Here is a 25,654-nt window from a genome sequence, read left to right as displayed (position 1 = left end):
TGAAGTGTTTTTATGAAACCTGGATCCATAGGCACCGCTGCCCCTTTGCAATCCTGCATCCTGTATGTAGTCAGTAGTTGTTTAACTTTGTTCTGCTGACTAATTAGGCAGCTGCCATCTTGGGCCCAGCACACTTCCAACCCTAGATATGTCCTAACCGGGCCTAAGTCTTTCACTTTGAACTTACTAGACAATTGCTTGGCAAACCTTTTAGTTTGTTTATCTGTTTTGCAGGCATACAATACATCATCTACATAGATCAGACAAAACTCTTGATCACTGCCTGTACCACGTACATAAACACAATTGTCAGCTGTACTCTGCTTGAAACCAAATGACACTAAGGCCTCATGGAAACATCTGTTCCAAGATCTTGCAGCCTGTTTGAGACCATATAGAGCTTTGTTTAATTTTAACACTCTATTGGAACCTGTCTCATAACCAGGCGGTTCGGCTAGATACAGGTCTTCTGATATTGATGCATGTAAATATGCAGTCTGAATATCAAAATGGTTTAACAGGAGTTTTCTCTTTGCTCCAAGCGTTAAAATCAGCCTTACACTGTCCCCCTTAGCAGTAGGGGAAAAAGTCTCGTCATAATCTTTTCCAGGCCTCTGAGAGTATCCTTGAGCAACTAAACGAGCTTTGTATTTGTACTCTCCTGTCACCAGAGGTTTAAGTTTGTACACCCACCTGCAGCCTACAATCTTTGCCCCCTCAGGCGCTGCTACTGGTGTAAAAACCTTGTGCTCATTCAGAGAGGACATCTCTTCCTCCATTGCCTGTTTCCAGCGCTCTGCCTCCTCTTTTGGTAACTTTAACACCTCCTGAAAACTCTTGGGTTCTGCAATTACACTAAACACATTTGCAGTATCAGGAGAGAAACGCACCGGAGGCACTCCTTTGTTTTGTCTTTTAGATCTTCTGGGAGAAAATTTTTCTTCTGACCCACTTTCCTCCTCAGAACTATGACCTCTCTTTTGTTGCTTAGCAACTGGTCTCTGGCTAACTCCACTTTCTTGAGAGCTCTTATCTGAACTTTCCTCCCCCTCAGACTCTGACCCTCTGTGTCTACCTTCAGAGTCATGAAGCTCCTGGGAAGGTTCAAACCAAACCTCAGTATTGGCATGTAGTCTCTCCCAGCCACTATGTTCACAAAAACTGGCATTCCTGGAGATCACAATGCCATTTGTCCCTTCAGCAAAGCGGAAACCTTTTCCCAGCTCCTGGTAACCCACAAACACTAGCTGTTTGGTCTTAGGATCTCCCTTCTTTCTCATTTGTTTCGGAATTAATACCCAGGCTTTTGATCCAAACACATGCAAATGGTCAATTTTAGGTTTTTTCTGAAACAATTTAAAGTACGGGGTTGTACCTATTGTTTGATGAAAGAGCCTATTTTGGAGATAACACGCGGTGAGCATGCTCTCCCCCCAATAAGACATGGGCAAATCAGCATCATCAAGCATGGCAAACATCATATCTTGTAAAGATCTGTTTTTTCGTTCTGCAACGCCATTCTCCTCTGGGGAAAAAACGTTCGTTTTTCTATGCCCAATGCCACGCTTTTGTAACCAATCTTTAAAGGCATTTGACATAAATTCGCCACCCCTGTCCGTCTGAATCCTTTTGAGTTTAATAGACAGAAATCTTTCCACAGATGCCACCCAGCCTTTAAACTTAGTGAACACGTCACCCTTATTCTTCATGGGAAAAACCCAAGAATAACGCGTGGCGTCATCCACAATTGTTAGTGAAAAGCGCGATCCACCCCTGCTTACAGCAAATGGACCAATTACATCCATGTGAACCAGCTGTAGCGGTGACTCACTAACTCTGTCACTTCTGGGGTAAGAGACTCTGTGGGTTTTAACCTTTTTACAGACATTACAATCAAGGTACTTGTTACAACTCTTTAAATTACCCCCATCAGCCAATTCAGACATTTTTAGTACACTTTTCCAGCAAGCATGCCCCATTTTCCTATGCAATAAGTGCACACAGTTGTCATGTATAGCTTTGTTATTCACTGCAGGCTGAGATTTGCTGACTACTGCTGCAACTTGAGATCCTGCTTTAAGCCAAAACAAGCCTCCCTCTGACTTAGCAGTGCCTAAAATCTCACCAGCCTTCTTAATAATGCAACTGTCTCCTTCAAAATACACTTTAAACCCAGCTTTTAGCAAACAATCTACAGACATCAGATTGCTCCTTAATGACGGCACACAAAGTACATTTTGCAGGCATTCACGAAGACAAGGAACAAAAACTGAACCCCCCGAAATCACTTCGGAAGTACTTCCGTCTGCTAGAGCCACCTGGCTGCGCTGTGCTGAGTTCTTGGAAACAAACAATTCATCTGAATTTACGATGTGCCGAGACGCTCCCGAATCGACCACCCAGACCGCTTGTTTCTCATCAGCAATCTTGACCTCGCCGGTCACCAGCTGAGCCGACTGTTTTTGTTTGAAGAATTTCTTTTTACGCTGCTGCTGCTGCTGATCTCGTCTCTGCTCCTGCACCGGCCACTGAGACTTGACCAACTCCGGACATTGTCGTTTTAGATGCGCTGAAGACCCACATCGGAAACAACGCCTAACAGCAAACGCTGACTCCTCACCAGTACGCTGCTTTTGCTTCACCTCTGGCACGGCATGAGAACTCCTTCCAAACCGCCCACCTGTAGAAGCCTCTGCAGCCACCGACCTTTCTTGCCTCTTCTGCCATTCTTCAATCAAACGCCCAGTAACGTAACTGACTGATAAATCATGCTCCTGCATGCCTTCTAGAGACAAAACTAAATTATCCCAGCTTTCCGGGAGAGAACTCAAAATAATAGCCACCTTCTCCTGCTGGTCTAACGCACAGTCTCTTTCCTGTAGCGCAACAAACTTTAACTGTAAACTGTGTAGGTGTTCCTGCATTGTAACCCCAGGCTGTAACATTGCCTTGTACAATGCCTTGCGAATGAACAGCTTGGAAACCGCTGTCTCACGCACATGGAGTTCTTTAAGTGCTTGCCACACACCTCTAGCTGTCTTGATTCCCCTCACATACGGCAACTGGGAATCTTCCAGCCCCAAGACAATTGTGGCCCTTGCTCTTTGGTCTTTATCAAGGTCTTCATCATCAGGCTTCGTAGGAAACTTACTCACCACTTGCCAGAGACGATCCCTCTGCAGCACTGCCTGCATGCGTTCCGACCACAGCAAGTAATTGGAGTCATTCAGACGCTCAAAAGCCATCTGAACTGGTTGTGAGGCCATCTTGAGAGCGATGTCCCTGGAACCCGGAACCAGCTACTCACGACCACCGAGAGAGAGAACAGGAACCACAGCACCCAGCACTCACACGCTGCAGCTGTTGTCCTTGTGTCCGCTGCGTCACCAGCTCACCACGGTCAGGAACCAGCCAGAGTCCATCTGCTGCACCAACAGGAACAACTTCTGGAACTACTGGAACCAACGCCGTTGATGCTGACACCACCGCAACTCAGGCTGGCAGCACAATGCCCATAACCTCATGGAACTTTGAAGTGTCAGGCATAGCCCTACTGGCTTTAGCCCAAACGTAGCAGAGTTTTCCTGCACAGCGAGGAAGCTAGTTGCGGCAGTAATGACTAGTCAGCTAGACTCAGAAGAACTATTTACAGGATTTATTAAAAGGAAAAATAAAACCAGCAGAGTTTCTGCATACAAAGCAAAGCAAAATAAATCCTCTTTCTTTCTCTCTCATAACCATACACAGCACTTCTAACTCCTAACACACCTCAGATCAAACTGTGCTAGCGATCCCTAGATAACAGAGTTGAGTGCTGCTCGTTAACCAATCAGAGTGAGTAGTTTCTAGGTCAAGCAGACCTGGGCTTTCTGCCAAGAGTAAATTGACACCAGCTGGAGTTAATTGGTGAAGCTAGAATCTGCAAGTTTCCCACGAGAACCAATTAACAGAAACTGAACAAAAAGACCCTCGGAGTCTGGGCTGAACAATAGGGGTGGAGACGCTCCTTCAGGTATACTGGGCTGAGGCATTTTAGGGATTTAAAGGTCAGCACCAACACTTTGAATTGTGCTTGGAAACGTACTTGGAGCCAATGTAGGTTTTTCAGGACCAGTGTTATATGGTATCGGTGGCCACTCCCAGTCTGGGAAATGAGCCAGGTGAGCTGCTTTAGTACAGTAGACAATACTACCTTGAAATCTAAGGAACACCCAATAGGGCTCCAGTCAAGGAGTAGGAGGTGGGGCTGTATCTCAAGCCCTGGGATAAGAGAGACAGTCAATGGCTGCATAGACCCAATACATTTAAAGCATCCCCCCCCCAAGAATCCTAGTAATTGTAGTTTTTTTAAGGGTGTTGGGAATTGTAGCTCAATGAGGGGTGAACTATGGTTCCCATAATTTGTTGTGGGTGGTGGTGGAATGTGCTTTAAATGTATGGTGTGTATGCAGCCTTAGTCTTTCATTTCTTCCATTTGGGCCAAACTAGTTGTCCTGAAGGAAATCTGTGAACAGGATCTCTTGTACATTTTTAAAAGTGTTAGCAGCAGCAGCAGCAGAATTCAGATCTGGAACACCTGGATCCCTGTAGTGTGAGGTGCAACTTATAGCACTCCTCTGGGTGGCCTCTGTGATCAAGCTGAGAAATAAGGACTCAGGCAGTCCCTTAAAGTATTCTGGCCCCAAGTTGTTCAGTGATTTGTACATTAAGACAAGGGCCTTGGTACAACAGTGGGGTTGATGGAGAGTCAGAGTCCAGCAGCAGGGACACAGCTTCCCCATCCTCGCTTTGAATGAAAAATAATACCTATATCCAGTGCCAGGATTTTAATTCCCAAGAGGCTTCCAGTTTTGGATTCCTGCCTCAGGTAGCTTTCCCCTGACACATGAAGCTGTAGTGGAATCTCGTGACTAGAGCCAAACAGCAAAGCACTTTCAAGCAATAAAATAACGCTGGTTCAAGCAAACTCCAAGGTCCCCGCAACATCCCCGTGCTAGATCTGCTGGTAGCTTGCAGGTTTTCGCACAAAGCTACGTCTCTCCCCATCCCTACTCTTACCAAAGAGAGTGTAGAGGGTTCCAAAAACCAGGTCTTCTCCTTCAGATAAGGTTGACAGGAATGCTGAGGAACTGGAGGCATTTTCCATCTGCAAAAACAAAAAGGGTAGAGAAAGAAAATGTAAGTCAGGATGAATTTGGGTTAGCCGCTGAGCCACTGGTATGTGTCTCCTTCAGAGAACAGGACGGCTGTCGGGAAAGATGGCATGACTTTGGCCACGTGCCTTTTTCTGCGGGCTGCTGCCAAAGCAAAGTCAACTGCCAGAGCTCTGAGCATGTTGCTATGAAGAAAGGAACTGACAGTTCCTATTGCTGGTGCCGATGCAACTTGGACTGTGCGTTGGGTTGATAATAGGATCGGGCTGGTCCGCCAAGCTCCCGGTAATCCCACTTGATTACAGGCTGGCACATTTAATTACAGATCGTGCTGATTAGCTGCTGAGTAATACTTTCTTCTCCTTCTTAAGTTTTTTATTTAGGTACTTTACAGTAAGAAAAGGCCACTTAGCGGGTCCAGCTGTTACGCTTCCATCAATACTATTTGCCGAGGATGTTGTGAGATTCTGATCTCCCCGGCTTGCGGCTCCTCTGGGGACTGCCAGTTTGAGCCTTAATGCTAATTGCAACGGGCTTTGCCAGCTTAATCACAAAAGGAGCAGCCAAAGATTACATTTTCCGCCAGGTTCCAGGCAGCCTCTGCGTCAGGTCCAGTTTAAATGACAAATTAAAGCAACCTGGCAAATAACGACAAGCAGCGTACTAGTCCACATTTTTATTGGCCTGTTTACCATTTTCGCTTGCCTGTACATTGGTTATTTGCAATGCAACAGCAGCCTAAAAGGAGAATAAAAAAAAAACGAAAATACTAGTTCTGTTTTAAATGTTCAACTGTTTCTTAGTTTTGTCAGCTGGAGGCCATTTCCCACCTGCTACTCTGGCTTTTAACACCTGCGATAAGTATTTGTAGGACCTAACTTATGTGATTGCAAGCTGTTTTAAATTGTTTTTAACACTGTGTTTTAATTGTTGTAACTCGCCCTGGGACCAGTACATTTTTTTCAGGGGGTACTCAAGGGTACACAGTACAGTGGTACCTTGGTTTTTGAACTTAATCCGTTCCGGGAGTCCATTCGACTCCTGGAAATGTTTGAAAACCAAGGCACAGCTTCTGATTGGCTGCAGGAATTTTCTGCACTCAAGCGGAAGCCGCGTCGGACTTTCAGCTTCCGAAAAATGTTTGCAAACCAGAACCCTTACTTCCGAGTTTGAAGTGTTCAGGAGCCGATTTGTTCAGCAACTAAGCTGTTCGGGAAACAAGGCTTGACTGTACCAGCACCTCTTTTGTTGTTGTTAAGAAGTGTTGCGCTTACTGTAATAACTTCATGGTGAGTAGTGGCACCAATTTTCCTTAAAAAAGGCACTGTCTGGAACCTTAGAGTGGAGGGTGAGTAAACAGTAATAAGGAGGTGGAGAAGGAAGAGCAGGGACTGATTACATATATGAAAAAACATTTACAGTTTGGAACCTGGGCATGCAAAGTGGGGGTGGAGAATCTGTGGTCCTCCAGATGTTGTCTGACTGCAGCTCCTATACTTTTGGCTATGCTGGCTGGGGCTGATGGGAGTTGGAGCCCAACGACATCTGCCAGCCACAGATTTCCCATCCCTGATCCAAAGGAGCACCTACTGCCCCATGAACCTGTCCAGATATTAAGGACATCTTCTGAGGTCCTTCTTCAAGTGTCTTCTGAGGTTCAATGAGTGGCAGCAAGGGAATAGGCCTTTCAGTGGTGGATGGATCCCATATGTTTCTGCTTGGCTACTGAGATCAGCTGGGGAGGCATGACTCCAAGTAGCCTTGTTTTTTGAGGCAAGGTTGGTAGCTACCAGTGGACAAAGAGCAGCTGTAGACCCAGGGAAAGAGTGTGGGGCTGCTGCTTTTGTGCCAGAGCATTTGGTTGGCTACTGTTGCAGATGGACTTTGATCTGGCAAAGATCTGCTTTTAAAACCCAGCTGAACACTCTGGCATTTGTTTCTGAGTTGACTTGCACAGAATTGAGCTGCCCAAATCTCTTAACGGAATGGGGGAGGGAAAGGAGGCCTTTGTGATATAACTTTGGTTTTGACAGAACAGAACAGTTTTTGGCTCTGTAAGTTTTCACATCTGTGACGCAGAAGTGTTGCACAATGTCCAGCGGAGGAAAGGTTTACTGTAAAATGTAATCCAAGGCTCAAGAGAATGCAGATGTGAGGGCTCTCGCTCTCTTTTTGCTTCCTCCAACGGGGAGCAAACAGCTTATTGAAGGGCTTTCTATTGGTTTACTTTCATTAAACTGAAAGATGTGAACTAATCTTAGTTGGCTTCCTTAGAACCGAGACGAAAGGAGCTTTACTCAGAAAAAACAACTTAACAAGGTAATCCTTAGGTTCCCATGCACATCCTCCAACATTAAAAAACCATCAACAAATAATAACAATTATGGAAGCTATCCTTAATTGGAAGGATATAACCTAGTGCTGGTAAGCACTCTACATGCAGCGAGTTCGGATAGGGATAATTTTATAATTTCCCCTTTAGTGTAATACTTTTCTATTCCCCCTGTCTCTAGGGATGGATGAACCTGGTAAGTTCAGTTGCTCGCTTTCCCAGTCTTAAGTTAAATTCTGCACATTTCCACATCAGTTTGGAATTATGTTTTTGTTTTTTTTTAAAAAATATCCCCTAATTTACACAGTTCTGTACTGCTGCATGCTGCCCCAATCTCTGACCGGTGCAAGATTTCAGGGGTTCCAGGCTCTTAGCCAGGGTTTGTGTTTCCTTTTGGAAATGAGGCACAGGGGAGACCGTGGTAAATGCTAAATCGTGTGAATGTTGTGTACAGGGCTTTTTATTCAGTCAGAACTCACCAGAACTCAGTTCCAGCACCTCTCAGGTAGGTGCCATTGCCATTATAAGAGAACTAGGGAGAAGTTTATGAAGAAGAAGAAGAGGAGGAGGAATCATAGAACCATAGAGTTGGAAGAGACCACAAGGGCCATCGAGTCCAACCCCCTGCCAAGCAGGAAACACCATCAGAGCACTCCTGACATATGGTTGTCAAGCCTCTGCTTAAAGACCTCCAAAGAAGGAGACTCCACCACACTCCTTGGCAGCAAATTCCACTGTCGAACAGCTCTTACTGTCAGGAAGTTTTTCCTAATATTTAGGTGGAATCTTCTTTCTTGTAGTTTGGATCCATTGCTCCGTGTCCGCTTCTCTGGAGCAGCAGAAAACAACCTTTCTCCCTCCTCTATATGACATCCTTTTATATATTTGAACATGGCTATCATATCACCCCTTAACCTCCTCTTCTCCAGGCTAAACATGCCCAGCTCCCTTAGCCGTTCCTCATAAGGCATCGTTTCCAGGCCTTTGACCATTTTGGTTGCCCTCCTCTGGACACGTTCCAGTTTGTCAGTGTCCTTCTTGAACTGTGGTGCCCAGAACTGGACACAGGTGCAAGGAGGAGGAGGAGGAGGAGGAGTTTGGATTTGATATCCTGCTTTATCACTACCCTAACGAGTCTCAAAGTGGCTAACATTCTCCTTTCCCTTCCTCCCCCACAACAAACACTCTGTGAGGTGAGTGGGGCTGAGAGACTTCAAAGAAGTGCGACTAGCCCAAGGTCACCCAGCAGCTGCATGTGGAGGAGCGGGGAATCGAACCCGGTTCACCAGATTACGAGTCTACCGCTCTTAACCACTACACCACATTGGCTTATGGTGAGTTCTGGCACCTCTTTTCCTAGAAAAATGGTGTCTTCTTTTGCACTTAGTTATAGTAGAACGCTGGAATTGGAAGGGTTGTGCCAAAGTCTTCAGAGAGAAAAAATATGTATATTGAGGAAGGATTGGAAGGATTGGAACAAACCCTTATCCCTGACATCTAAGTGTAGATGATGCATGTAATGCTGTTGTTGCTGATGATGAGGATAAAACAAATAAACAGGAAACTACCAAGCAGAAAACGTATGTCCTGTTATTGCCAATGGCCGAAACAAATCAACGGAGCAGAATCGAACAGCAGATGTTCCTCTAATTGAGAACACTTAAAGTTCTTATTCCAGTACAAAACAAAAGAGACCCATCTCTGCAACAGTTCATTCCAATTTCCATTTCCATCCCAAACTCCAAAATCAGAAAAGCATGTAGGAAGATAGTCTGCAAGCAACATCCGTGCAAAGATTTACACTTGTGCAGTGGGACTTTCCCTCTTCTCCTCCCCTCGCACACCTCCCCTACCATCGCCAAATCTGCTCTGGAAGGCTGGGGGAGAGGAGGGGGAGAGGAGAGGAGAGGTGGAGGAGGAAGGGTGGGGGAAGTACCGTTGTGCAAGCAGGAATGGATGTGTTAGTTGCATCCTGCCTTGAGTCTTCTATATGTGAGTCTTCTATATGTGAGCCCTTAAGGAAGGTGTCTAATTTTCTATATGCAGGACTGAAAGGTTGTGTGCATGGAGAAGCACTGAATTATAATGGTATTGTGTTGTATTTTGCTGCTTTCTGCTGCTTTTACTGGATGCCACCAGCTGCCTTGTGTTCCTTTGTTGCAGAAAGGTTGGGGTAAGTTTATTTCAATAAAAGAGAGGAAGAAAAACTACCTGCGCTTGAAGGCCCTGACACAGTTACAGTGAGAATTCCCATTACAATGGAGCAAGTTAATTGTGACTGTGGCATTTCTCTCAAGGGCCCTGTGGCTGCTGTGCAGAATATAAGCTGCCTTTGTTTCAACATGACCTTAATTCATTTGCCTTCAACCTGCCCCTATATTCTGCCCAATGCCTTAATGACTCACCAGGCAATTTGGGACTACAACTCCCATCAGCCCCAGGCAGCATGGCCAATAGTGAGAGATTCTGGGAGTTGGAGTCTGATGCCAAATGAGGCCACTCCGTATGTAAGGATATTGAAGATGCTTCATTTGGTATCAGACAGCATTAGTCCATGTAGCCTAGCACAACCCACTCTGTTGATTTGATTTAGTGAAGTATTTCTATGTTCCATGAATAACAACAACAAGGTGGTGTAGGGAAAACAAACAAAAGTTAAATAAAATGACAACTCAGAATGAAACAGCAGCCTTTGGGTCAAACAACTTGAAAAGGAATAAACTGGCAGTAGTGGATACCAAAAATAAACATTATTTTCCACAATAAAAAAATTCCTTCCAGTAGCACCTTAAAGACCAACTAAGTTAGTTCTTATTTTCCACCTTACTGTAGGTTGTGTTTCGAAAAATAAAAAACTACAGTTTATTATGTTTATGTTTTGAAACTGATCTATATGGGGATACAAAATTCTTTTAACTGCTTAGGGCCTGTGAAGATCTTAATCCAGCCCTAGAAGGATCCCTGCCTGTAACCATAGGTATTCTCCATGTATTGCAGACTGCAATTCTCATCAGTGCAGCCAATGTACAGGGATGATGAGAATTGGAGCCCAGAATAATTTGAGATTATTGTTATGTACTGAAGTTCTCACCCTGGGCCAGCAGGGGGATACTGTAGATAGTTCAGGTCCACATATGCAAATAAGGGATTGAAAGTGACGTTCAGTGATTGGATAGTTACAGAAAGTTGTTACAGTTACGTTGTACTGGAGCTCTATATAAGCAGGCTGGCTGAACCCTTCAGTTCTGTTCTGACCTGTGAATAAGCAAGAGCTGTTTGGAGAATCGCTGTGTCGTCTGATATGTTCACCCACAACTTAACACTTATCATCGGGTTAGAGAAGGCTGCCTTAGAGAGGTGCTGCCCACAAGTGTAGGCAATACCAAGCTCGATGGACCAATGGTCTGACTCTGGGTAAGGCAGTTTTATTCATTCATTCATTCACACTGCATTTCAGTCACTCACCCTTTCTCCTTCTGCCTCCCTTTTGTCTTCAAGCCTTGCACTTCTGTTTTTGATTGCAAAGCAATTTCTCATTATGGAGTCTGGCAGAGAGGATGGCAAGGAACTCACTCGCTAATGTGTGCGCATAAAAAACAATAAAGTGGAAGTTGGAAAAGTTATGTTCACTTTCTCAGAGTGTGCCTGACAAAAATCATCATGCTTTATTGCCCTAATTAGTTTTCCTGGTATTTCATGCAAAGGTTCCAGGGTGTTTAGAAAGTTAATAGGGGGTAATAGAGTGGAACGTGCCGAGTGTTTTTCCCCCTTCTTCAAAGTACTCCTTCCCTCTGCTGATAACAAGTAAGTGGGGGGAAATATTTTGCTTGCTTTATAAGAAGCGGAAGTTCACAGAGTGGGGAGGGTGGGTGGGTGACTTCACAGCACATCTTAACGGCTGTTTGCTAGCTTGCAACTGCTATACTTAATGCCCATTTTGCTCCTGTGTGTTTCCTGAACACCTATGCAGGAGGTGAGTATCTGGTTTAAAAAGAGTCACCCATGATTGCTGTATAATAACAACAGCACATAGGTCAGAGCTGAAAATGTCTCCATAGTACAGGAGCTCTTTGCAAGCACCTCTGTTTGTTAGCGTCGCCCTTGGCGTGGGCATCATTAACCTTGCAGAGTACACAATTTCACTATGGAGAAGGGGAACTTGCATCAGGTAAAGAACAGCAATGATCTCAGTGATCCAGTGGGGTCATGCCCATAGCTGTCAAGCGTCCTTATATGGTGGGATAGTCCCTTATTGATGATGTCCCTTAAATAAACTACTGAAGGTAATGGGGTCCCGCTTATTGATGATGTCCCTTAAATAAACTACTGAAGGTAATGGGGCCCTTTCTATGTCCAGCTGTCCTTTGTCAACAACAAATTGTTGCTGTTTTTTTGTGTTGAATATATGCTATATGGTAATTTATGGACCTAATAGGTATCTAAAGCCATTTGCACGCAACAAAGTATGTATTTTATCAAAGTAATTGTTGATCTCTTATTTTGGCTGCTGATCCATTATTTTCGAGGCTGCTGGTCCCTTATTTTCAAATCTGTAAGGTGACAGCTATGGTCATGCCAGGTGGCCCTTGGAGTCCCTTCCAATTCTACAAGTCTCTGGTTCTATATGAATCCATCATATGTGGAAGAAGCACAGGCTCAAAGTCCCTGTTCACCATCACCCATGAGTCAACCATTCAGGTATCACATTGGCCTGCCGCTTGCAATCATAGGCTGGAATGATCCCAGTCTTGCAAAGCAGCACAGGGTGCTTTGGGAAACTAGGATCAGATCAGATCCCAGCCTCGCAAAATGGCTCAGGGAGGGTGGCATGAGAATGATGCCATGTACCCTTCAATCCCAGCCCCTCAAAACTGAGGCATCTGCTCTCTGTTTGTGGATAAGAGTAATAAAGCTGTCCTTCCAGGTTTTCGGTAGCTTTCCATTTGTCAGAATATTATTCATTAGGTCTTTCATGGGAAGAAATAGTGATTGTTTTAACTTTTTATAGCATTTAGCTGGGAGACCATCTGGGCCCGGTGTCTTTCCTAGTTTTGATCTTTGTATAGCTTGTTGCACCTCCATAGCTGTTATTGGCGAGTTCAAAATTTCAATTTTTTCCTTAGGCATTATTGGTAGTTTATTTTTGCCCAAATAATCAATTATTTTTTCTAGATTCTCTGGACCTTCTTTATATAGATTTCCGAAAAAACTAGTAACGTTTTTACTAATTTCCTTCGGTTCTTGAATCCATTTGTCTTCAATTTTAATTTTATTGATAATTCTATCTTCCTTTTTCTTCTTTAGTTGCCAGACAAGGCATCCTTCTCACGCCACCCTCCCTGAGCTGCTTTGTGAGGCTGGAGTCTGATCTGATCCCCAGCCTCACAAAGCACCGCAAGACTGGTTCGCGACCCCCCAACAATGCGCCCAGGACGATTGCCTCAGCAGCAGCCCACCACGCTATGCCCTGCGACTGAGCTATTAAGGCATTCAGTTTCTGAAACCAAAGAGCAGAAAGCTAAGGTTTCTGAAAAATCTGAGCAGGGCAGCTGAAATTTTATGCCCCAAAACCACGTTATGAAGGAGATTTGTAACTGATTTCCTCACTTTTTAAAAAGAGCCTTAATTGCAGCCACTGCAGGGCTGCCAATTTGTTTACAGCAGAGACATAGGGGGGAAATGGGTGTCCAACTTTTCCCCATGCCTTTTCACATTCAAAGCTGATCCCTCCTCAAGCGCTGATATTTGCCCTGCAGAGATTAATGGACCTAAGTTAGTCATGCTCATAAATTTTCATGGGCCTGCTTTGAATAGGACTACTTTTGGATGCAACCCTTTGACTGTAAAAGTGGCCCATAAGAGAAAGGGTTGAAGCAGACACACACACACACACACACACACACACACACACACGGCTACTCCAATTAATTCAGCAATCCCCGGAGGCTGCATTTCTTTCTTTTTTTTAAAGTCAAGACAAAAGATCAATCATGGATCTCCCCTGTCTCGGCCTTAAACTGAAAGTGTGGTAATGTCTCAGAATTCATTCTGACATCACTGAAGTTAAGAGGGGTTTAGCTTTGATAGAAGGCTAGGCGAACATTCATTCTTCATTTCTTTGCAGAAAAACGGAAAACCTGTCCCTAATTTTAGGCAAAAAAAGGCACCGGGGGAATCTTCAGGCCAGGGAACTGATTGTCAGGTTGGGATTAAACCTGACAAATTCCTGATTCCCAGGGCTGCATTTAGCTCTCTAGGCCATGCTACTAATTATACACTTTGATGGAACTTGTAATAGATGCTAGACTACCTAGAGAATTTCCTGAAGTGTTTCTTTTCATGAAGTGCTGATGACATTGGCTCTCACAAATGGAGCAACCACAAATTGTTATCTTGATTTTCTCTCTTCTTTTTTACAGCCATGCTCACATCCAACACTCTAGACAGACAGATGGAGCTAATTACTTCAAGTGGCAAGTAAATTGGCTTAGAGAGCAAGTGTATTTTAACGTGCTAATTGGTGCTAAACTGCCAATACACCCTGCCAATAGATTTTAAGTTCCCTGTGAAACTGGACCCCATACACTCTTGAACTGATTAGCCTGACCAGCTACTTGGCTGTGCAATGACACGTTGGCCTGACTTTCGCCTCTGAAGCAAGGAGTATTTATAGTTTTGTTGCCTTAGCTGTCCTTCAAGCCATCTTGAGAGCCAACTGGAGCCTGTTGGGAGACTCTGTGTCTGGGGTAGAAAAGGAGTCTATAATCTGAAGAATGCTAAGAATTTGTTTTGTAGATTTTGAACTAGGAAATTTGCAAAGATGATGCCAATTTTGAACTCAAATCAGGTTTGCAAATTTAGGGCAAAATCCAACCATAAATCAATGTTCATGATTTCCTCTTGATTAACAGGAGAGAGTCTATGGTATATGCAAAAACATGAAGATCAGTGATACCAAACTGGAAATGAAATTCCTACCATGTTGGATAAATCAGGATATCTCTTTATTTATTTGAACCATTTATATGGCTATAATGTTGACCCAATTAGGGTCTCCAAGCCAACTTCTACTATATTTTGGAAAGTTGTTTGTTCTTTATGCATTCGTACACTCCTAAGATAACATAAGAAATTTTTGCGGGATGGTTGGTTCCTGAGACCAAGAAGCAGGTTTCTGTGTTCTGTGTTTCTGTGTTTCAGTTACAATAGGATGATGATGATGATGATGATGATAGAATCATAGAATTATAGAGTTGGAATGAACGCCAAGGGTCATCTCGTCCAACCCCCTGGAATGCAAGAATCCTTTGCCCAACATGGGGCTTGAACCCACAATCCTGAAATTAAGAGTCTCACGCTCTACCGACTGAGCTATATATGATGATGATTTTATTACATTAAACTTATATCCCGCCCTTCCTCCCAAAGGAGCCAAGGGTGGCAAGCAGCAAGTATAAGACAAGTAAAAAAAGAATTTAAAACATTTAAATCTGTATTCCCCAATACAGATGGGAAAGACATCAACTTAGAAGACTTGTTGGAAGAAGAAGGTCATCTGCAGGTACCAAGAAGACAACAGAGATGGCAGCTGTCTAATATTCAAAGAGAGGGCATTCCAACGGGCAGGTGTCTCAACACTAAAGACCCCATTGCTACAATGTCAAGAATGGATATATAAGGGGTGAGATGCTCTTTCAGGTATCCTGGCCCCAAGCCATGCAGGGCTTTATGCACCAAAACCAGCACCTTAAACTGAACTTAATTGGCAGCCAGTGCAATTCTTTCAACAGTGGGAAAGTGTGTTGGCAATATCTTGCCCCAGTGTGTCCTTGAGCTGTTGCATTTTGCACCAACTCTCAAGGCCAGCCCCACAGAGAGCTCATTGCACTAGTCCAGCCTGGAGGTTACCAGCACATTGTTGACAGTGGTCAGGCTATCCCAGTCTAGAAATGGTCACAGCTGTCTTGCCAGCTGAAGCTGGTAGAAGACACTCCTAGCTACTCTGGTCACTTGAACCTCTAGTGACAAAGATGGATCCTAGAGCACCCCCTCCCCAACTACAAAACTGCTCTTTCAAGGGGAGCATGACCCCATCTAAAGCAGGGAACTGAACAATTGTGTAGACTTGGAAATTACCCACCCACAGAGTGGGTTTGCGATGTTCGGGAGCCAAGCCGTTCGGGAACCAAGGTACCACTTTAGATGCTAAATAGCACTGGGGACAAGCTGATGCTTTGTGGCACCCCCATAGCACAATGACCAGGGGGCCAAAAGACAATCACCCCATCTCTGAAACTGACCCTGGAAATAGGATTTGAACCACTGCAAAACAGGGCCTCCAAGACTCACCCTGCTAAATCGGCTCAGAAGGATCCCAGGGTATCAAAAGATCAACAGGGTTGCATAGTCGTCGTCCCCTCCTTCTCTCGAAGGAGGAGGGACAGTAGAGGGGACCAAGGCTGACTCAGTCCTGTAACTTGGCCTGAACCCAAACTGAAAAGGTTTGAGATGATGATGATGATGGAAGACAGGAAACTGTTTCCTGCTGACTGAGAGTGTTGATCTACCTAGTTCAGCTTTCTCTGCACTGAAAGGCAGCAGCTCTCCAAAACTTCAGACCAGAGTCCTTCCCAGCCCTATGTGGAGACACCAAGGATTGAACCTGGAATCGTTGGTATTCAACGCATGTGCACAACCAATGTGATATGGCCCTTTGCTGAACATTCACTGCCAGTTTTTAGATTTGGGGCATTGTGCTAAAGGAGCTGGAAGTGAAAAGTGGACAGACAGGATTGTCTCCACTGTATTGTCAGTTAACATGTTCACGAAAGAGCAAAGTAACCCAGCAAATCTTTATTAGCGATTTTTTTAAAAAAAGAAAGGGATCTTATGACACTGATTTGTTTTCTTGCTAGATCATGACCTCTTGCTGCTCCAACCTTAAGCTGCATTGATTTTTCCAGAGGGCTTGCTGTCATTCAGCTTGGAAAATAGCATTGCCCCTTATGAGAAGCAAGGGAGGAGCTGCCTCTTTCGATTAACACACATTGTACAAAACAAATAAAAGCAAATAGAACATTGCCACACAGATCCTGCCTTCAAAGATAGATCAGCAGGACTCGCCATGTGCCCTTCAGATGAAGCTCCAACTGCCAACGACCCTGACCATTGCCCATGCTGGCTGGGACTGTAAGGGAGTTGGAGTCAACGTCTGAAAGGTACAATGGCTTGCAGACACTTGACATCATCCATTCATCCAAGTCAGATTGGGAGCTACATCAGAATGGGAACAGCCTAATACTTTGCTGGATCATATATTTTAAGCTAATCAACAAGGTCTCTCCCCGCAACTTACCTCCATGTGCCTACCTTGCCCAACCACCTCTTGAGGGAGTCTGTTCTGCTGTCAAAAAAGCTTTTACTGTTTCCCCCCAAATGTTTAGTTGGAATCTCCTTTCTTGTAACATGAAGCTGTTGGTTTGGGTCCTACCCTCCAGAGCAGGAGGAAACAAGCTTGTGACAGCCCTTCAGATATTAGAAGATGGCTATCATATCTTCTCTTTTACAGGCTAAACATACCCAAGTATCTCAACTGTTCCTTGTAGGCTTGGCTTCCAGACCCTTGATAATATTGGCTGCCCTCCTCTGCACACATTCCAGCTTGTCAATATCTTTCTTAACTTATAGCACCCAGAACTGGACACAGCATTCCAGGTGTAGTCTGACCAAAGCAGAATAGAGTAGGACTATTATTTCCCTTGGTATGGACACTATGCTTCTGTTGATGCAGCCTAGAATAGCATTTGTTGTTGTTTTTTGCTGCTGCATCACACTGTTGACTCATGTTCAGCTGGTGGTCCACCAGGACACCTAGATCCTTTTCCCACATACTACTGGCAAGCCAGGTGCCCCCCATCTTATATTTGTGTAGCTGGTTCTTCTTTCCCAAGGGTAGAACATTGCAAATTTGCCCCTGTTCAAATTCATTTTGTTAGTTTTGGCCCAGTTCTCCAATCTGTGCAAGTCATCTTGAATCCTGATTCAAGGCTACCCCTCCCAGTTTAGTGCCATCTGCAAATTTTATGAGCCTACCTCAAAGGGTTGTTTTGAGGAATAAAATGGGAAAGGGGATATCTGTTTTTGCCACTTTGAGCTCCTGGGAGGAGAGGTGGGATATAAATGAAACAAACAAACAAACAAATGCTAGTGTTGTGACTCTGGGTGCATAAAGCATCCTCCTGTGCAGGTCAGTAGTAATAGTAATAGTAATAGTAATAGTAATTTATTATTTGTACCCCACCCATCTGGCTGGGTTTCCCCAGCCACTCCGGGCAGCTTCCAACAAAGATTAAAAATACATAAAAATGTCACACATTAAAAAACTTCCCTGAACAGGGCTGCCTTCAGATGTCTTCTAAATGTCAGGTAGTTGTTTATCTATTTGACATCTGGTGGGAGGGTGTTCCACAGGGTGGGTGCCACTACCGAGAAGGCCCTCTGCCTGGTTCCCTGTAGCTTAGCTTCTCGCAGTGAGGGAACCACCAGAAGGCCCTTGGTGCTGGACCTCAGTGTCTGGGCAGAATGATGGGTGTGGAGACGCTCCTTCAGGTATACTGGGCCAAGACTGTTTAGGACTTTAAAGGTCAACACCAACACTTTGAATTGTGCTCGGAAACGTACTGGGAGCCAATGTAGGTCTTTCAGGACCGGTGTTATATGGTCTCAGTGGCTGCCCTCAGTCACCAGTCTAGCTGCTGCATTCTGGATTAGTTGTAGTTTCCGGGTCACCTTCAAAGGTAGCCCCATATAGAGCGCATTGCAGTAGTCCAAGGGAGTAGACAGGGAGTAGTAGTAGACAGGGAGTAGTAGACAGGGAGTAGACAGGGAGACAGAAGGGAGACAGACAGACAAGCATATACACCACACAGAGACACACATCTATCTTTTATGACAATACTATTACAGAACATCAATGTCATGATACTATGGGTGATGTTAGGTCATCCAGAACATCTGGGGTTTCATTCGCCATCTTCCAAAGTGATATATGCCATCATCTGCCAGCAATACCTTTCTGTATAGGAGAAATGGGACAATCTCTATGCAAAAGAATTCACACAAGACTCTGTTGTTGTTTTACTTGAGAGTAAATCCAATTGAACGAAGCAGGACTTACAAACACACGCACAACTATGCATTACTCACACATGCGTAAGATGCATAATATGACTCATGGCTTGGTAAGAATTGATATGCAGTGTCAGGGACCAGAAGAAATCTACTTTCCAGAGAAATTTCGATTCAGATCTCTGCCTAACCACCAAGTGCTCTCAGCAACGGTGGGCATCTCATAATTTCTCAGCCCAGCTGACTTCATAGGCTCGCTGCAAGGATAAAGTGGGATAAGCTATGTCTGTTTCCTTGAAATCTTTGCAGGTCAGTAAGGGTACAAACACGATAAATAATGAAACACAAACAGCTGCAGTTCAGCATTCAAATCAACAGTTTGGCATGTACATGTTCGGCATGCAACCACTTCCAGATACCTTCGCCTGCATCTGTCATTTCGGTGGCCAAGACTTGTAATTATCCTCAGCACTAATAAACTGGCATTATAAATTTGCAAAGAACAGAAAACCACAGGTCTCTCTCTGTATCCCACCCAGGAGGAACAATGGGATAAGCCACTACCCAAACAGCCATTTATTCCACTCAACCCCCTCCCCCCCACCTGCTTTTTCATGTAATAGGTACTTTACAGTTAATATACATGTAGCTAATATCCTCTTTTACTGCCCTGTTTTATGGCTGCTGTTTTGTTTGTTCAGCTGCAGTTATTTTGGCATTAGATTACTTGCTAGTGATAATCCATCCCATTGCATTATGCTTGAATATATCCGTTTTGGGACTGGTTGGTTTAACTGTATTGATTTCAAGAATGTTATTAATTTGCAAGGCTTCTCTAAAACTCATCCCTCTGATCTCTGCCCCCTGACCCCCACCACTTCATCTTAATTGCCTGGAATGCAGTGGAAGATATTCATGCCACAAAGGGGGTATTTCCTTCCTCTCAAATCTTTTCCTAAATGTGTGGGATTTTGTGTGCGTGCCTATATCCATACTTTCATTATTTAGAAGCCAGTATACCCTCTGCCCACTCAGTGACATTTGGTAGTAATGGAGGAAAATTCCTGGCCTTCCTTCAGCAATTGTAAACATAGCATAATTAATTTTTATATAATAAGCTGACAGCCTTTGAAAGAGTGCAGAAGTTGGGGGGGGGAATCTCTTCGTGAGCTTTGCCCATGTGACAAACGTTGTTTGCACACAAAGAAAATGATCAAACCTCACGTCAGACACATGAATTTGCATATATTGGTTTCTAGCATTTGCTAAGTAATCAAGGAGAGCTGCGTGCTTTCACACCTACACCAGGCAAAGTGCACTGCGGAATCCTCTGACTCACTCAGATTTCACCTCTGCAATCGAGCGCTTGTTTTCCATAAATGATGCCTGGGTCACGATCCATCAAAGCGTTAGGCAATGTTTGCTATTTGCCCTGATGAGCTGCATTTCTCTTTGTCAGGGTCAGCTCGAAATTTGAGGGGGCCCTCAGCAAAGTGTCCACTGGTGGGCCCCCAGCTGCAGACTTCCCTAGGGGCAGAAGTATGGGCAGATATCAGCCACCATTTCCCACAATGCTTCTGATGTGGTGACACTCCAGGGCATTGTGGGAACTTTCGGCAGCTTGTGGACAGTGACGGTGGGTGGGGCCCAAATGTTTAAGGTGCTGATCCCTGTGTGCCTATTATCTACCCAGTAGTGAGTACAACTCCAGGTCTGTAGTAGTTTCTGCTGCTTGACAGAGAATTTCCATAAAGACCAACTGAACGTTCTGAAAATACCTCTCGTTGACAAGTTATATAAGAGTTTCTTCCACTCCAGCATGGATCCCCCAAACCCGGGGTCTGCAACCCGCGGCTCCGGAGCCGCATGTGGCTCTTTTACACCTTTGCCGCGGCTCCGGGGCGGATACTAGTGAGGGGAGGAGGCGCATTGTGCGCCCCGACACTCCCCACTGTGGCGGGCGCTGTACTGGCTGTGACGTCGCATGGGGGCGGTGCGTGCGTTAGTCACGCACCGTCCCGACGTCACCTTCCCGCCCGCCCGCTACATTGTAAGGGGCATGTATGCTGGTCACTGCATTGAAAGGGGGCATGTACGCTGGTCACTGTTTTGAAGGGGAGTGAAGAACACACACACACAAAAAGGTAACTTGTTAATTTAACGTTTATTTCTATGAGGAGGGTCAAACAAAGAAATAATAAAAAAGTGACAAAAAGGTTATTTTTATAATGACGAGTTTTGCGGCTCCCAGTTTTTCTTTTCTTCGGAAACGGGTCCAAGTGGCTCTTTTTGTCTTAAAGGTTGCAGACCCCTGCCCCAAACCAATCATTTATGCCTTGGCCAAACAGCACATGCCTTCCTTTCCTCTGGTTCTCTTTCCTAAAACTTTCATCAAGGGCTGCACAGTCTTTTCGTAATGAACAGCACTTCTCTCCTATTGTAAAAAACCAAAACAGCACTGAGCAGATAGCCCTCCTGTAGGAAGCCTGTCGTTGTTCCTGTCTATCTCTTGGAGACACCAGACAGGGTATTGCATGACTGCATGGGATCAGGGCCAGGCCTAAAATAAACAATAATAATCCAGGGAGCTGGTTGCCATTTGGAAAGGCCCTAAAAACAGCTTTTAATCCATAATATATCACTTCAATCATTGTTATGCATGGCAGCAAGTGAAAAGGGGGGGCGGGGTTGAGAGAGATGGGGAAACCTGGCATTCATTCTAATCAATGTCACTTTATTATTCGGCTTAAACATGTGGGGAAGTGGAAAATCTGATGTAAGCATCATTTGCGGAAAACCTGGCAGCAGCAAACCCAAAGAAGGCTGTTCATGTCTCTTTAATGGTTGTGTTGGCAGCGAGGGCTACAGCAATTATTGCTGCTCTCATGAGTAAGACGCAGCTATTAAAAGCACCAATGCACCCTTCCAGACCAAACATTGGCAAGCCTTTTCCATTCAGATGCATGAGGTTTACAAAGACTCCGTGTCCTCTGTTGCAGCATTGGATATTTTACTCTAAACCATGGGAAACAAATTGTGGAAAATGATGCAGAGACAACACATTTCCACTCTTATAAAAGCCATGTATTTAGTTCTCCCAGGTCAGTGGTTTTCAACCAGTGTGCTGTGGCACCCTGGGGTGCCTTGAATGTTGGTGCCGTGGGAAACACTAGCCTCTGTCCCTCTTTCCCTCCCTCGTCTGATACCCTCTTGCGTCTCTGCCTCCCCAAGGCTTGCACAGCTGTTTGTTGCAGCAGCCCTGGCTACAAGCTCCCCAGGTGAAGGGTGCCTCTGGGGCTGGCCAGGGGGTGCTTCCCAGGCCCCTGTGGGGCAGCGTGAGGAGGCACCTCTCTTTGGGGCAGGGGAGGCAGCTTAGAGACATGGGCTGCCCAGAGGATTCCTAAGGAGAGGGGAGAGGAGAGGAGAGGAGGCTGAGGGATCACTCCACAAAGGGAGGGTGTTCAAAAAAGGGTGAGAGGCTGCCAGCTCTGCAGGGAAGAGGGGGCATAACTGGGCTCCTGAGCCCCATAGGGGTGCCGCAGAAATAATGTAGTTGGTCAAGGGAGCAGTGGACTCACAAAGGTTGAAAACCTCTGCCCTAGGTACCGAATGTGGCTCACACATGGATGCAGAAACTGGTAAGAGTTTGACTGAAATTCTGGATTATAAAATAAATCATTGTTATTTGAAGTTTAATCATACATCTGGTGTATTTTTTTTTAATTGTGTAATTATTGTTTGCTTATTTGCTAGTTTTCCTTTGAGTACTTGCATTTTCAATGTAAAAACAAATAAATTCTAGTTTAATATAAAAAAAAGAAATTGGACGGGCAGTTTGGATACGCACAATCCTCTCTTGACCTAAGAAACCCCCATATTAAGCTTGCCAGATTGCAAACCAGAGAAGGTGCAAGCAGGACTCAGCTTTCGTCCCTCTTGATAGGCATAAGAAGCAGGTGGGTAAGAGAACTGGTGAATAAATAAGGCTGTAGGTGCTGCTGATCCATAATATCCTGCAGCACTGCCATTTTTGGAAGGTAGCACAGAAACTCCGGGTAGCAGCCTGACCACCATATCCCCTGAAGTGCCTGAATTGGGTGCTAGGACTGTGTCAGTCATACCACAAAGCCAGAGCAACACATCTCTTGGCCCAGCCGATTCTTCTGCTTGTGTTTGTGTGTACCTTTGGACAGCACTTAAAGTGCTAGCAGCTAGGCAAATGATAAAGATGCAGGAGTCGAGGTTTTGCTTCTTTCTTGTGTGAACAAGCACGCCACCTCCGACATTCCCCACCAGCCCCTTTGCTGGTGACAGCAAAGCAAACAGTTTAATAGCCGCAGCTTGTTGAGCAACAGACTGGCCCATTTTTCTTCTCCGTCGCCCCCATTTGTCTCCCAAAGAAGCGGATGAAATTGTTCCTGGGCAACAGGTAGGAATGTTTCCATTGTACTTAACCCAGACTCCTGCCTCTGTTGTTTTTAAAAATGAAATTTCATTGTGACACAGACAAGCTATTGACTTTGAGACGTGAGCCAACTGCAAATGAGCCGCCTGCTTTCGCAACAAGTTTGCTTCACGAAGCAATTTGACTCTCTTTCCCCTTGCCCGGCGCTCCATTTTGATTGAAACTGGGCCGGTGCTTTTCCTTTTTGCAGTGTCCATTCCCTCCTGCCCCAAATCAGCCAGAATTGCTGGATGAATCTGTAGCCTCCCACTTCCACGCACCCCAGATCAGCCTGAACCCCTTCATCCACCACTTATCTCTCTTGGGGCTCATCTTCTTCTCCCAATGCTTCCCCCCTGGAAAACCTGATCTTTACCACTGAATTGGAGGAAATGTCATTTAACAACAACCCTACAATTCGGGGTCACTATTGAGGCAACTGTGGGTGCAAGGGTGCCTTTGACATCTTCCCCTGGTACCCACAAAGTGTCAGGAGTGTGTGCAGGAGCCAGGCCCTGAGACCAGTAGGACTTTGCAGGCCTGGGGGCTTTGTTCTGAAGAGGCAAGGCGTGGCCTCACAGATGAGGCCACTTGGTAACTCAAAGCACCTGGTGGCAAGAGCCAGGAAGGGATATAAGGTCAGCATTTCCCTTTGGCTCTTTGCCACAGCAACGCGTTCCCTGCCTTGCTGCGTTTGGCTTCTTGCTTCTTGATCCTTGGACCCTTGTCTTCATGACTCCTTGCTTCCTGACCCTTGGACCCTTGGCTTCTTGACTCCCGGCTCTCTGACTCTTGGATTCTTGGCTTCCTGACTCTTGGCTTCTGGACTCCCGTTCCTGCTCCCACCCTGCCATCTTGCCCTCGGTCCCGATGTCCCCAGCCAGGACTTCGACTGCTCGTGAACCAGACCGTGACACAAAGGCTCTGAACTACCACCCCATTCGCTGCCCTCCTGGTCGCAAAGCGATGAGGGTAATTATTTAAGCATGGATCCTGCCTGGAAAGAATGGAGGAGAAAGGTAAGTGTGGATAAGCCCACACAGGAACAGAGTGATTTTATTTTTGGTTAAAAAAAAATACTGGCAAGTCCATTTGTACCTCAAGCGATCCTGGAGCACACTTCTTGGATCACATAATGCCATGGGGGGAAACAACAGTCCAAAACAGCTTCTGTTCTGCTGGCATCAAGGCTGGGGACAGCTTCCAAGTAGAACTGTCACAGAGGAACAATTGCTAGGGCCTTTGCACAGATTTTTGGAGGCTGGGAGCTGAATTCAATATGATGTTAAATGCATCTTTGCGTTTGAAGTGTGAGTGATTAAGAATACAGATAGCCTCAATTGGGAGGCAGCTGAGAATTATAAGGATCACAGCATGCATGGACGGAGCATGTAAGCCTTTTGCCAAGTAACCCTGAAGCTCGTGTTTGCATCAGAAGGAAATCTTCCATTGGCACGTCCAAAGCAAATACCTGCTTCAAAAGGAGGGTTTTTCCTCAGAACCACAGCTGAGGAGAAAAGAGTTAAAGTTCCCTTCCTTGCCTGATGTGATGCCCATAATTATAAGCACCCCTCCCCTGGTAATTTTCTGGTGCTATTTGAATTGTTAAAATGCCTGCATGTTAAATGCAAAGCTGTGCAGTCTGGCTGTGTTGTTTATTTAAAGTACTGATAACCCACCTGTCCACTATGGGATAGCCAGCCTCATGTAACCAACATGCTTATTATAATTAATGCATGAAGGGGTTAATACCATAGAGTAAGCTGGCCTGCCAGGCTTAGCTATGTCCACTTCCCTTACTTTGGGAAGAAATGGGTAATCAAGTCTATTGTTTTTCCCAGGGTGAAGAGGCTTACAAGCCTCTCTTGAGTTCCTGTACCAATAATTTAGGAACTTTCACCACTTTGCAACAAAGCCAAGTTTTACTCCCTATGCAACTTTTCTGACTGATGTAAGAAAATGCACATGAACCTGACCTCTCAAGAGTTTGTATCTAAAATTTTAACTTACCAAATGTGTGGTCTTTTCCTATGCTGGGGGAAGATGGAAGTTTTGGAACTTATAAGGGCGTATTTTCAAAGATCTAGAAGCCTATATTTCCACACTTTGCTGCATGTTTTGTGATTTTAAATCTCTGCTGGGATTCTCTCACTAAAGGGTACTTTCCCCAAACTTGGGTCTTGGCATCCAATATTTCCCCTTCCTATATATCCCCCCCCCCTTACACCAACATCCACCTGTATTTCCAAGGCAACTTAAGAAGCAGTTTAAATCATACAAAGAACAAACTCCTAAATCAAGCAATCAAGGCATCAGCAGCAGGAGCAGGTAGCAATCAGTGACATTCTTTATGCTTAAAACGCATTAAAAATTTAAAAAATCGAAAGCTGAAAAGCCCTAAACTGGGGTGTTCAAGGGCCAAACAAGAGTGGGGTGGAAGGCCACATTCAGTAATAGAGCTGAGGTTTCCCACCCCTATGTTAAACAGAACTGTATTGTCCAGTAGGGCCTCTGTGGTGTTGCACCCATATTTGAGAAATGCTTTCATTGTCAGCTCCAGATTTTGGGAGGGGGTGGCCACTGGGTGAGGTGTCCTCA

The 25,654-nt window shown here is 45.0% G+C and overlaps 1 protein-coding gene across 2 annotated transcripts in view; it reads right to left on the bottom strand.

Moving 5' to 3' along the window:
- Positions 1-25,654, bottom strand: part of LOC308588151 (opsin-5-like) — a 72,016-nt gene that overhangs the window by 26,577 nt on the left and 19,785 nt on the right. Inside the window, exons 1-2 of one of the 2 annotated variants that reach the window (XM_081196479.1) lie at positions 19,916-20,167; positions 5,059-5,146 (exon numbers count right to left, since the gene is read on the bottom strand). In XM_081196479.1, coding sequence (XP_081052605.1) covers positions 5,059-5,146 — 88 coding nt within the window. In that variant the 5' untranslated portion in view covers positions 19,916-20,167. Of the gene's footprint in view, positions 1-5,058; positions 5,147-19,915; positions 20,168-25,654 lie in introns of those variants that run through there. The other variant, XM_081196480.1, reaches the window with a different exon arrangement.

The sequence above is a fragment of the Podarcis bocagei genome (genome assembly GCF_964188305.1).
Source record: "Podarcis bocagei genome assembly, chromosome: 5".
Lineage (NCBI taxonomy): Eukaryota > Metazoa > Chordata > Lepidosauria > Squamata > Lacertidae > Podarcis > Podarcis bocagei.
The sequence above is the reverse complement of the archived record's forward strand: the minus strand, read 5'-3'. Positions and strand labels throughout refer to the sequence as shown.